Here is a 14,605-nt window from a genome sequence, read left to right as displayed (position 1 = left end):
GTGAGGGCCCATCAGCTCACAAAGACATTTCATCTGATAACTTAGTCCCTTCATATTTACCTTGAAGAAGGAAGCAAACTTTGTATCGCCGTGATAAATAGAAGAACGATAAACGCACAGACCAAGTTTGATTTGAATACTTCGTCCCTCATTTGAGAATACTGTAATGAAAAAAAAAAGGAGAATGAATTACTTTGCAGCAGAGTTGGGCACTTGGAAGAGTGAAGTTTTACTAGTGTTTGGAGCTGGGGATAAACATCAAGAAGAGACAAGGCATTTAAATGTATATATTTTTAAAATTAAGAGGCATCCATATCTTAATAAAACCTTCACGGAGCATTGTCTCCATCCCTCCCACCAACCTTCCAGTGAGAGCCCAGGGGTGAATACGATTCCCTTCATAGTAAAGGGGAACGTCAGAGGGACTTCGCATAAACTTATAAACCAGTTCTCCTCCTTCCTCCCAAATAACATCATTTTAACAAAACAGAAGAGCACACATCCATATACACAGCAAATCAAATTCACATTGACATTCTTCACGAGTAAACGTTAAGTCATTTAAGGATCTTGCTCTTGTGGACACAGGGAAATTTTTGACCAGAGAGTCTGCCTCTCTTTTCATAAAAACTACTGAAAAAATAAATTCATGGAATCTTAGAACAGAAAACAGCCAAAGAAATCTCCAGCAAGGGCAGCTGTTCCATTTTGCACAAGAGAAACCCAAACTGATCGACCAACGTGCTTGATTGCCCTTCTGCTGTCTGCTCGAGGTGGCCCCGGGGAATGGTGCTAACTTTGTTTTGATTATCCAGAGAACTCAGTAATTTCGTTGTCCAGCCTTAGAAGCTTCTGGAAGGTCAGCACTGAATGTGCATATACTTGCCTTAGTCCTGCCTAGTTTCCTGAACCATCTTCTAGTCACTGAGGAATAATTCAATTCCTTCAGAAGAAGAAAGGATTTTTAAAGCTGAAAAAGATCTTAAAATTAACCTAAACCAAGTCTTTCTTTTTACTTTAATGCCAGAGAGGTCTAGTAACTTGCCATAGATCACACAGCACAGAGCATTTTTGGGGGTGAGAACAGAAAGCTAAGCACGGCTTTGGAACTATATGATCCCCGATTTGAATTTCACGGTTATTTTATAAAGGAAGCCAGTAAACAGAGCTATCCCAGCATCTCCGGGTCTATGTCCCTAATACCAAGAGAAGGCTTTGGTCAGGTCAGTGAAACAAAATTAGTCCAACTTGTTGATATGGGAGTCATAGTCAATGGTTACATGATTGTTATTCTCTTGCCTACTTCTTGGTGTGGTCTGGGTTTTAGACTGAACTCACTGGTTGATGTCACGGCTGTGATTTGGACAGTGGCAATGGCAGGTAGCTGGTGAGATCCATGGGGTAAGCACAATGCTGCTCAGAAACTGCACATTCATTGCTGTCATAGGGCAATGCTTTTTCTACTCCCTGGTGTGGAGGCCTCTGCCTGTTTGCTGACAACCTGCTCCATATCTAGAGGGGAACAAGCCCCTGAACAATCACTGTAGCCATCTTCACTCCTGATAAAGCTACAGAAAATCCATGTTACTGATAATTTTCAAAGAGCACTACCTAAGAACAGGGCACCATCAGAGAGTCCCACACATACCAGCTTGAAGATAAATGAAGGCGCCACAAAGCAGTTAATTCAAAGAAAGATAAATGTCTGAATTCCTTCTAACAACCGATTGCACAAGATCTAATTATTCTTTGTTGGCTGTCTGCTTTCAAACCAGCTTGGTTATTTAGATTTAATAATGAGATTTTTTTTTTTTTTTTTCCCGATACGCGGGCCTCTCACTGTTGTGGCTTCTCCCGTTGCGGAGCACAGGCTCCGGACGCGCCGGCTCAGCGGCCATGGCTCACGGGCCCAGCCGCTCCGCGGCATGTGGGATCTTCCCGGACCGGGGCATGAACCCGCGTCCCCTGCATCGGCAGGCGGACTCTCAACCACTACGCCACCAGGGAAGCCCAATAATGAGATTTTAAGAACAACAATAATAATTTTTCATGTACCGAATCTCTCTCTTGCTCCTTTTTATCATCTTCATCTTTATCATCCTCATCACTTCCATCATCACAGCATCTTGGAGTCATGATGGACCGTTGCCTATCCTTTCCGTAACATCCCTGAGGGCTACTCAAATGCCTGCTGATTATCATCAGATGTGACCTTTTCTGCTTTGTTGGTGGCAGTGGGGTTCTCTTCTCCGAGCTGGGGCAGGGCATCCTAGGGTTTCAAACACCCTCAACTTGAATACTCCTAGCGCCTAAGAGCTCATTCCTTTGCAAAAGGATTCCTTCCCATTTTGGGCTCATTCTCACTGTGGGGAGGTTTTTTTCCTATCGATCCCAAGCCTGAGTCCTGACTCCTTTCCTGAATGTTTTAACTGATGACTTAAAAAAAAATGTCACATCACCATCATTTGTCCAGACTAAAGTTGCAGCTGGTTTCATGTTGTTCATTTCCTTCAGAAGTCAAGCTGGTTGGTGACAAAGTATCTGCTGTACCTCCAGATCTTCCACTCTGTCAGTGTTTCACTGTGAGCAAAGCCAATTCCTTTTAACCTCACTTTTCTTAACTACCGAACGGGGGAATGAATACAATTCACAGGTTTTGCAGCGCTCTTCCATTTTTACTGTATTTTATTATGCTAGAATTTAACAATAAATTCTCTTATTTTCAGGTTTGAACTCCAGTGCCTAGCACAGTCACAGAAAGGAATATTTGTGAAGATGAAACCAATCAAATATAAAATACTGGGTTTCATAATGGAGTGTGCTTTGGAAACGTAAGGAGACAGAACTATGGAAAGAACGTTCCTAACTGGCTCAGGATGAGATGAGTGATAATTCATTTCACTTCTTCTTGACTTAGGAAGATCTGATCCCTCTGGTTCACAGCTATATTAAGTTACACGTATTCTCCCTCCTGCCATAGGCAGACTCTTTCTCTGGTCTCTGTTCTATCCTCACTTGGTGCCACATATTCTTTTCTACCTTAGTAGTGAGCATGGACTAATCTAGAGCTAGACTACCCGGATGTGAATACCAGCTTCAACACTTACTAGCTATGTACCTTGGACAAATTTACTAGGTTTTCTGTGCCACAGTTGCCTCATCCAGAAAAAGGGGATAATAATAAAAACTATCTCGTATGGGTTGCTGGGAGGATGGAATGAGTTAATATATGCAAAGTGCTTAAAGCAATGCTTACAGCACACGGTAACCTTACATAAGGTTTACTATAATCAATTAATTATACATATTTTATTGCTATACTTGTTACCTTTTTGAAGCCTGCTTTTCAACCACAGTGTTGCTTTCTAGAATGCTGCCTTCTACTTCTCTGTACAAAATTATACCTTGTACTCAGTAGGGTCCCCCAAAGCGCTGCTGACTGAGTGGTCCATCAAGTCAGAAAAGATTCTTCAAAGGGGAATTATAATCTCGTATGCAGTCTTTTGTTTTAGGAAAAGACTTTGTCCTTATTCCTTCCCTTTCTTCCTAAAAGATCCTCCATCAATGAGTGGAATTCTCCCTTCTCCAGGGACCTTTAGGAAAGCTGTCCTTGGAAATGACCACTGGGCCCTTATAATTCATTGAGTCCTTGGTCTGTAAGAGGACTTGGCAACTTTATATGTTACATATGAGGAACGTGAGAATCAGATAGGGGAAAGAGCTGATCAAAGTCAATTAGGTGGTTGGTGGCAAAGTTCAGATGATAAGCCACATCTCCTGGCTCCTAGATCAGTGTCTTTGGGCAGGAAATGCCTGAAGACAGTAACTGAGCCAACTATAAATGGGATTAATACCAATTAAAAAGACCGTGCCACTTGGAACAAATTACAAATGCTTCCTTTGAGAGCTTAGATTAGAATTTTGGTTATAGTCAGCCCTCTGTATCCAGGGGTTCCACATCAGATTCCACCAACCACAAATCAAAAATATTCGTGAAAAAAAACTCCAGAAAGTTCCCCAAACTTGAACTTGCCACTCACCAGCAACTACCTGCATGGTACTTACACTGCATTTGCAACTATTAACATAGCATTTATATTGTACTAGGTATTACAAGTAAATTAGAGATTATCTGAAGTATAGGAGAGGATGTGTGCAGATTACATGCCAATACTATGTCATTGTATATAAGGGATTTGAGTGTCTGTGTGAAGATTAGAATAACTGAGTAACTCAAGTAGGACCTCACAGATTGTAAGGACGGAATCCAGAGCGTGCAAGGCCTCATTGTCTGCACTGATTGCTGTAACTTTGCTATTTTCAAGGTAAAATCGTCTTCACGAGGTGCATGGTCATGTGTCTTGTTGTATTTCAGTGATGTGGTTTACAGTACAAAGAAAGAAAATGGGTTAAAAATTTGAGTCTATGTAAATCTTCATTAGAATGAAGGTGAAACATGATCTGGGCAAAGAATGGACCTCATAAACAGCCCATGAATTGGTTTAATAAATTGGCACTGCTGCATTTTCATGCCTAATGAATGGCTCCTCAGCACAAAGCAATGCAATGCAAAGAACCCTTTCCTTAAGGCCTAGAGGAGTGAACAAATAACAGGGAAGAAAAGAAAAGATACAGTGGATTTTATTAAATGCAACAGAATAAGAGGGACCACCGTCTTCGAATAATTAAAAAATTGTTTTTAAAATGAATACTCCTACTTGATTTGATCAGGTTGAGACTTGGGTTCCCTGCTAAGGAAGGGGAACAGGAAGGACTTGTGTTCCATTTTGTTCATGTCTGTGGATGTCGGCCCTGTACGCTCTTGAAAGGCATATTCATAAATGAACTCAGAGCCAGGAGGATCTGTGGGTTCCTAGATCTGTCAAAAGGAAGCCTGGAACCCCAAGTGTGATCACACATTCTAGATTGTTCATCCCCAGAGGTGTGACCAGGGAAGCTAGCTTGCAGAGGTGATGAACAGAGCTTCTAATTTGCTATGTTTCTTTGCCTGAGACATGCCCGGAAAATCTTCCTAGGTGGGTTGGAGGGAAATCACCCCGCTCTGCTAGATCCTCCTGTTCGACTATGAGCTAAAAGGTACTGACTAAATTCTTACATCCCTACCAGATGTAGAGGATGCTTCTAACCATAGCAATAATCTAGTTAATTGTCCAAACTACAATGATTCTGGTCTTTGTTTCAAGTGTGTATGTGGATTGAAAAATTTTATAGGTGGAATGGATTTTATTTGTCACCTTGGTCCAGCTCTTAGTAATGCTGATTTCACTCAGTAAAACCTCACAGAAATGAGCCATTAACTCCTGCCTGAGTGTGATGGGGGAAATCAGCCCCTCACTAGAGAGCCCATTCCACCTTTGGATAAATCTAATTTGGAAAATGACAATTTTCTAGCACACTTCTCATTAATATAAATTAATATGTTTGTTAAAGAAGAATCTCAACTGGGACAATCTGCTCATTTTGCATGAGTGAACGAAGGAATGTAACGTCTGTTCTGTTGAATTCATGCATTATGGAGGATGGCACTGGCTAGAGCTCCCTTAAATGAGACCATTTGGGTGAAAAGCAATTGCAATAAAAAAGCTAGGAACTAATTTTCAATAATTTCATGTTTTGAAATAGAATATATTCCCTATCCTGGTGTCTAGCGTCTAACCAAATCATTTTCAAGAACAATTCTACGAGTGACAGGTGTATCTGAGGAATGTCTCACTGGTATATGTCTTCCCAAGTAACTTGACCTTTGAACAAAGTACATTTCCTCATATTTAGTAAACTCACAAGGTCATGCTAGCACGTATTTAAGATGGACAGCTTCAGAAGAATGAGGCTGGAAGGATGCCATCCCAGAGATGACGGAAGACTCAATGATAATATGTTACATCAATATTTTTGATAATGACAATATATGGTCTTCCTTGGTAGGGGGATGGACTGTCATAGGAGACTTCCCAAGCAGAACTTCATAAAGTTTCCAACCCACCATTCTCCCAGCTCACCCTCCTCCAAATCTCCCATCCTTGGGAGAAAAGGCTCTTCCTTCTTGACTGGCCCAGTCCCCCAACAGTGACAGTGGTAACTCTTCCTTTATTCCTTGCCTAGAAGCCCCTGGTTATAGGTGATGGTGACATCCACACATGAAACACTAGGATTACTTTAAGGACTGAGCTGATGACCTTTAGGTTGAAATCATCATAATTCTATCATCCTACACTACATTATTATAGGTGAAATTGGTACTCCTGACTCTGAAAATGCTGGCTTTGTGGGACTGGAGCTAGCTAATTGGTCTGATAAAAAAGATACAAGTGAAATGGCCCTTGATATCATTTGACTACCTAGAGGGTGTAGAAATAGCAGGAATTTTACAAGGTAATATCAAGAATGTAAAGGAGTCTCACTTAGCTACTGTCTGAATAGGGATGGATTTTTTTTTTTCCCCTAAGTCTCTTTGAAATCTGTCCTTCTTACCTGAAGGAGGCGGCCTAAGTATTCTTATTATTCTGAGCCTTACTAGAGAAGTCAAACTCAAGAGTAACCTGAGGCTACAACAGAATAATTCCTTCAAAAGAATTTTTAAAAATAAGATCATGAAAATGATCAGGAAGTGTCTAATTCAGATAGATGAGACAGAACACCAAAGACCACTTGGTTCAGTGTTCCATGTTCCTCTCCTCTGCATCTAAATAAGAAGTGGTGTGTTTCAACAAATTCTGAATGTCTCCAAAAACAGACAAAAGCATTTTTCTCATTACTTAAGTCCAGAATCCAACATCTTAACCCATCAGATTATTTCTTCATTTGCCTAGCCTTCTTTGCTTTGCTGGAATTCCTCCTTAATTATTTTAGTCTATTCACTGTAACCCCAATAGGAGTTTATGGGAAGAAGAAACATTTCAAAGTCTGTGATATATTTTTCCTGAAATCTCTTAAGCCTCCACTTAGCTTTGATTTTCTTTATTAAAGATAGAGAAAACTGAGTGAAATTCTGAACAGAGATAAGAACCACTTGTACTCAGCCAAAGGATTATCTCAAGGTTTCCTTGTGTGACAAATCCTTGTTTTTATGTGGCTACCGATGGAACAAAAGTAATATTAAATGAATGTTTTGAAAATTGTCAGCACCGAACTTGGTTCATAGCAAGCATTATCAATGGCCTATAGGTGTGTACTTGCTTAGGACACACCTTTAGGTACTTATATAAATCTGTATTTATGAAAGTCACGACCCTGGTACCCTGGGATACAAACACGTTAACACTGCTCTCCCCCCCCCCCACCCTTTTTAACGAAGTAGTTTCTCTAAAGAAGCTCTAGAAGTGTAAGATTTATTTTAAGTGAGGGTGTAGCCTCACCCCAGAATTGGATTGGCACAGAATTCACCAGGAGGAAAGGGAAAACAATAACTATTGCATTTATTCAAACACCTATTATATGAGTATTATGTCATCTAATTTTCAGAACAATCCAATGAGGGGCAGGTAGTATGATCACTGTCATCTCACTGAGATCAAACACCTTGTCCTGCAACACCCAGCCAGTATCTAGCAGGAATTGGGTTCAAGTCATGTCTAGTCAGTAATCAAGTATATGTTCTTCCCTCTGTCTTTTAGCAAAGACCAAACACTTGTGAAATAAATGAAGCTTTTTCATGCGTGCCGGGGTGTCCATCTGAGTGATGGAAAGCTACCAACTTGTCAGTATCCAATAATGATCGGTAAATTAATCCATTGCACCCACATCTATTTCCAAAGTGGGATTTGAACCAAGGTCTCTTTGACCCCCGAGCCTGACCTCCTGGGAGCATTGGGAGGCTTATGGAGACATTCCTTCTAGGCCTGTCTGAGGCCATGTTGGCCTTGAGTATGGACTCGGTAACTTCTGATGTGACCTGGTCTCTGAAGGCATGAAGCAAGTGACTAGCCCAAGTCCTAATGTGCCGCCAAGGACAGAGAAAGGTGGCTGACAACTCAGGACAACGGAATCCCAGAAGGGTTTTCTCAAAATGTAGGTCCCCTTGCAAAATCAGAATCTTGGGGGCAGAGTGATGGGCAGTCACCTGCATTTTAAACAAGAGCCCCAGGTGATCCTCAAGTTTGAAAACTATTATGCTAGAACAAAGAGGCTTTTTATTGCTAAATTTGTAATATTGACAAAGGAGGCCTGATTTCTCAAAGAAAAAAAATTCAGAATTTAACAGAAAGATATCAGCATTGAAAGAAGGAAGGAAATCTAATCATCATTGATATGGTTTGATTTTAACACTTATCCCACTAGAATACCCACATCAAAACATAAATTTTCAATCAATTTTGAAGCTTTTACTAAACATCTTAATCTTTAGTCAAGATGAGGAAGTTGCCTCATTCTGAGATGGTCACGCTGTTTTTGTAACACTAAGCTGAGTGAGGTCACTCCAAATAAGTGTTTTCATGTTATTAAGCTCTCTTAAGGCACTGAAAGTTTTGGGTTGGTTTCTCTGGCCTGGAAACATTAATAAATAATTATAACTAATTCCCTTCCCCATACTAAGCTTCATTCAGAGTCTTGTCCTAGAAGAGAAATATGGGCCAGAGCCTGAGAAATATCACCTTCTTGTTAAGTGTTCTGGGCTTAGGTTCTTCACTATATAAAGAATACACGCAAATCAATAAGACAGAGGTGAGCAGCACAATAAAAGATGACAATTAAGACAAAAGTTTAAGTTACACAGTTAAGATAAATGGACAGATTGCACAATTAAGACAAGTGTGCAAATCACAAAAGAAGAAATATAAAGACCCAAACATAAAAGACATACAGAAAGACATTCAACCGCAATAATATATTTTTTCTAAATGGCAGGGAGATGCCACTTGTATCTTATCAAGTTGGCAAGTTTTAAAAAGTATAGGCATAATTTTTGAGCATGATTTCAGAATGCACGTCAAGTATTTTAAAATGTGCATCTCATACCCACTCTTACGATTTTATCCTGAGAAAATAATTAAACATGGATGTATGATTTAACTATGACAATGGTCATTGCAACACAATTTATAATTTATAATAGTGAGAAACGGAGAGAAAAAAAAGCCCCAAATGGTTAAAACATGCACTGGATTAGTATGCAGTTACAAAAATTATTTTGTAACTAAACCTTTAATAATGTGGGGAAAAGCCCAAGCAAAAATGCTTAACGCTATGTTACAAGGCACGATGTACAAAATGGTCCTGTTTTAATAGAAAAATTGCATAGATAAGTATAAAGAATCATACTCATGAAAGACTCATGACAGATGCCAAAATGTTAACGATGGTTATCCAGGGTTGTAAGATGACAAGAGATGTCATTTTCTTCTTGCCGTATATGCTTGGTATAAGCTTTTGCTAGTGAAAATGAATTAATTTTTTTTAGGGAGAAAAAGAATTATATATAATAAAAGAAAAAATTCCAATATGATTGATAGTATTTGACAGACAGGTCATGTTTCCTACATCTCTTTACCATAGTTCTAATCTTTGTTTGCCCCTGAGATCCGTCAGCTCCCTTAGGAAATTTTAGCTGGAAACTAAAGAAGGGTGGAGGATTCTTCTGTGAAATCTGGGAGGAACTGGAGGGGACATTTGAGGACGGGATTAGGGCCCCTCCCCCATCCTGGGGTCTTCCCAGAGACCTCATGGGGTTGCAGGGTAGTGAAGGTGTTGAGAACCACTAATTCTAACCTGGCCAAGGTCTAAGCCTTGGGTCACATGACTTGTCACCCACGTGATTTTTGAGTGAACGGAGGTGCTGTTTATAATTACACTCAGAAAATGGATGTAAACCAGGCAAACTAGCACATGTGTTCATCATGACCCTAGGGAATTCACAGTCTCATAGCACTGACGGCTGAAAGCTATTAGGAGCTGTCCAACTATCTTATTTCACAGATGCGAAAACCCTGGAACACAGAAGGAAAATGTGCTGCTCAAACTTGGCTGAGACAAATGAGGCATGAGCACACTTTCCTGAAGCTTAACTCTAAGGATTCCTCTGTGTGTATGTGTGTGAACCAGCATGAAATGACACGGCAGGGAGTGAGCGAACCTGACAATCGTCTCTCCTGAAACTCCACTGCCAAGAGTCAGATCAAAATGCTCATTGCAGCTCTATTTACAATAGCCAGGACATGGAAGCAACCTAAGTGTCCATCATCGGGTGAATGAATAAAGAAGATGTGGTACATATATACAATGGAATATCACTCAGCCATAAAAAGAAACGAAATTGAGTTATTTGTAGTGAGGTGGATGGACCTAAAGTCTGTCACACAGAGTGAAGTAAGTCAGAAAGAGAAAAACAAATACCGTATGCTAACATATATATATGGAATCTAAGGAAAAAAAAAAAAAAAAGGTCATGAAGAACCTAGGGGTAAGATGGGAATAAAGACACAGACCTACTAGAGCATGGACTTGAGGATACGGGGAGGGGGAAGGGTAAGCTGTGACAAAGTGAGAGAGTGGCGTGGACATATATACACTACCACACGTAAAATAGATAGCTAGTGGGAAGCAGCTGCAAAGCACAGGGAGACCAGCTCAGTGCTTTGTGACCACCTAGAGGGGTGGGATAGGGAGGGTGGGAGGGAGGGAGACGCAAGAGGGAAGAGATATAGGAACATATGTATATGTATAACTGATCCACTTTGTTATAAAGCAGAAACTAACACACAATTGTAAAGCAATTATACTCCAATAAAGATGTTAAAACAAACAAACAAACAAAAAAAACCCAACCCATGTCTTTTGGTTCTTAGAATTCACAAAAAAATATCCTGAGACCAGCTGCGAGATAATCTCCTCAAGGATTCTCCTTAACCTGAGTCTTTATTCATTCAACAAGTATTTATGCAACACCAGGAGACATATAAAAGTCCCATTTCTCATAACACTTGCTAGATATGCTAATTTTTATAAACTAATGTAACCAGGAAGTGTCTGGATGACATTTCAGAAGAGTTTTTTTGTGTTCTCCAATTCACGAATAAAGGTGGAGTGGAGAACAGTTTCCCTTGTTCCTATATCTGTATGTTGTTCAAACAGAATTTCTTTTCTGTTTGAAAAGAAATTTTCAAAAATTTCTTCCCTACAGAATTTCCAAGGTAAAATCATTCTTTCCATTTTTCCTTTCAGAAAACATACTTTTATGGTCCAAACTTGCTCCCAAGAAGCAGGGTAGGGCAGTGGGAAGAGAAAAGACTGGAGTCACAAATACCGTAAATATTTCAACAAATGTAAGATGCACAATTTCTACCCCACCTTTTAACATCTCTGAAATCAGAAAGTATCTTAACTAGCAAAGGAGTTTTGAAACATGAGTACTTCCAGGGAGGTTTGTGATTGCTTCTGCTGGGCACCAGGGGGCAATATGAATCCAGAACCATTTTAAATTCTCTGCCGGACTTTTTTTTTTAAGATCACATTCAGTGTGTGAACTCAGGGATTTCATTTTGGATTCAACTTCTTGGAGAATTCTTTTTTTTTTTTTTTTTTTTAATCTAACCAATACCCAGATAGAGGCATGTGAATTTCCTCACTGACTCTGTCTGCTGGGTGGGTTTTTTTCTGTTCATTTTTACCTTGAGGGTGTAAGCACAGCTCATTGGGTGGTTTTTCTTAGTGCTGCATAGAAAAATCAAGCACCTCACAGTTGATGGTACCTCAGAGTCTATGAAATAGGCATCCAGGTTCTGAGAGCTATGACCTCTCCTTAACCTCTAGGAGGCTCAGTTTTCTCTTCTGGAAGCAAGATAGTACTGTTTCCCTGAGGATGCAGTGGACCAATAGACAGAAACACCAGGCACCGAGTAGATTCACACTGATGCTGTTCTCTAACTCTGGAGTCCTATGGATTTGAAGACCCTGTTATTTTGTTAAGGTTTCTAGGACCCTTTCTTACTTGATCTCTCTCCCAAACCCCTGTCCTGTGCCTCCCACCTCATCCAAAGTTCAAGGAGAAGAGGATGAAGCTAGCATAGGATTGTCCTCTTCGGACAAGGGCCTGGGAGAGCAAGTCCCCAGGGCTCCTGGGAAGGGCAGTGTCGTGAACAGACAAGGGCACTGGCTTTGGGGTCACAGTGGGCTCAGATCGCAGCCCTTCTACTGACAGTTCGAGTTTGGGTAGGCTACCTAATCATTTCTCCATGTCGCCGTTTCAGCAAATATAAAATGAGGCTCCTAATAACATCTACTTCATACTGTCACTGTTAGTCAGTATGTGCAAACCGCTTAGAATAGTGCCTGGTATTTGGTAAATACCCACTGACTATGACTTTTGATATATCCTCTGCTCAGCAGTAACGCAGCCCCTGGAGAGGGTCTCAGAGCAAGAGTCACGAGGGCCGTCTCTGTGACACGAGGGGAGTGAACATTAGCTGATGTGCCCACCTGCCTTCACTCCCGTAACCTACATGACGCAGAGCACACGCTAGGTGATGCAAAGCTGGACTAGTGGTCACATCCCTGCATGTCCATCCAGGATGCTGCCCTCTGCTTCTCCTAGAAGCTGGTCACAGAAATCAACCTCAGATACACTGTGCCTCCCCTAGATCCATCCCCCCTCCAACACCAGGTGCCTGCAGGTGCGGGCCAGACACTACTGAATAAAACGCATTAGAAATTATCTCAAGTCTGCAAGGGTCAGGTCATTAGTGAAGCAAGTACCTCCTTAGCAAGAATGAATAAAAAGGGTTTTGTATAGCTCTGGACACAGGTATTTACACGGGCTCATTGATAAGATTCTTTGCAAGACCGCCCTGCTCTTCCTAGCTCCTACTATGTAGCAAGCAGGAAAGAAAATGCATTTAATTTGGACAATAAGCCCTTAGTTATATTACTAACAAGAAAAGTCCACCTGCTATTTGAGGGGGACTGTTGAACAGGCAAAATGTTTCTTTTCCTTTTGTTTTGTTAGTACATAGACATGATACATTTCAAATGGTCAATCACAGGTGAAGATAGTACTTTGGAGTTTGCAACCTTCAGGGAGTTTATCAAAGAGATTCGCTGGGAATAACGCATGTGCACAGAAGTGTGAATTCTCCAAGCCCAGGAAAGTAGAATCTCCCAGGCAGCTGATCAGACTCATAAAAAATTGTTCGCTGGAGCTTTGCACAGTATAGAATCAAACTCCTGAAATTTGCTTGCAAATTCCCTGCTGTTCTTGCCGGAAGCGCCTGCAGATGCCAAGCACCTCCTGTGCTCAGTCAAAGAAGGTCTGTCAGCCTCCATCCGTGCAAAAGAGCAGCCCAGTTAAGCAGGGACAGCACCACCTCCCCACCACACGCCGCAGTTTGGAGCTGGGCTGGGAGAAGGGGCATGGAAAAAAGTCATCAGCAGTATGGTAATGCGGGCTACTTTTGAACAGTTGATCTGATCAACGCATTGCCTGGAGCCTTTCGTCATAACCTAAGAGGGAGGCACGTCCATCATCCTCATTGTACAGAGAGGACTTTGTGCTCACAGAATCCTTCAGTTACTGACGGTCACCTAGCAAGGAAGTGGCAGAGGTGGAATTCGAACCCAACTCTGAATCCACAACCCACCTACTGTGCCTTACATCAGGGGGTCTGAGCAGTGGACGACTGGGAAAATGGGAAAACAGGTGTCTCCAATCTAAGAAAGACAGTGTTTATCATTAATGCTTGCATTAGGTTATCAGGTGCCCTCATATATTATGTTACAAGTGTGGCAGATTCACCTACAATCAAAGGCAAGTGGGTGCTAATGACATTTGGGTTAATAATCTCAAAGTGGAAGGTACTCCTTTGTTCTTTCCGTCATCTTTTCCTTAAAAAGCAAAGCTGAGGTTCTCTTTATCTAACCAGCATCTCCTTACATGGCCTTCAGTCTACTCATGATTTTCAAAGAGAAAAAGAAAAGACAGTACCAAACCAACCAACCAAACAACAAACACACCAACCAAAACCACAGCCCCTGGGCTCTCTCCAGTCCCATGAATATTTACGACAATTTATTCCAGAGAAAGAGCCACTATGGAGACCCAGGTCTACCTTGTGCTCCAGGCTGGAGTCTTTAAACATCAGTGAGAATGGCTTGATATGCTCTCTTCTCAATTTATCGCCACTCCGCAAGTCGATGGTATGTTCTATTCTCTTGTTAATTTCCTCAGGCCCAGACTGGACATGCAAAGCTTGTGCAAGATGGTTTGGAAGTAGATTTATTGAATTTCTTGTTAGGGCAGCCAGAGTCTAGGGGGAAAGCACATGCAAACACAATAAACCTGCTAGTCCCCTTTGGATTAAAAAGAAATGCAATGTGTTCAGATTAGGTTGCATTGCAAACAGTAATAGCAATCCATGCAGTTGTATTCAGTGAAACCTACAGAAGTTGATAAGTTAGCATTTGGTTCAGAGAAACACAACCTGGCAAAAATAGCACATCAAGAGGGATATTACTCTTTCCTCTGCGTAGGTGCACTGAATTCCCTTGGTTCAGGTATTTGGAGAGTTGTCGGCTTGGACGTGTTAAAAGACCCTTTCTCTAACCAGGCACATCCCTGGCATGAGAGAAAGAAAACCAATACAAATAGCAGAAAGGA

The 14,605-nt window shown here is 41.1% G+C and overlaps 1 protein-coding gene across 1 annotated transcript in view; it reads right to left on the bottom strand.

Moving 5' to 3' along the window:
* The window catches only part of ADCY8 (adenylate cyclase 8), a 217,235-nt gene that overhangs the window by 75,661 nt on the left and 126,969 nt on the right, over window positions 1-14,605 (bottom strand). The window contains exons 8-9 of the mRNA XM_022554032.2: window positions 14,058-14,255; window positions 61-161 (exon numbers count right to left, since the gene is read on the bottom strand). Of these exons, the coding sequence (XP_022409740.2) occupies window positions 61-161; window positions 14,058-14,255 (299 nt within the window). The remainder of the gene's footprint in view (window positions 1-60; window positions 162-14,057; window positions 14,256-14,605) is intronic.

Source organism: Delphinapterus leucas, chromosome 17 (genome assembly GCF_059928025.1).
Source record: "Delphinapterus leucas isolate spDelLeu-1000000601 "Yukka" chromosome 17, BTC_Dleu_Yukka2, whole genome shotgun sequence".
NCBI classification, from domain to species: domain Eukaryota; kingdom Metazoa; phylum Chordata; class Mammalia; order Artiodactyla; family Monodontidae; genus Delphinapterus; species Delphinapterus leucas.
Note: the sequence above shows the minus strand (reverse complement) of the source record. Positions and strands in the feature narration are given on the sequence as shown.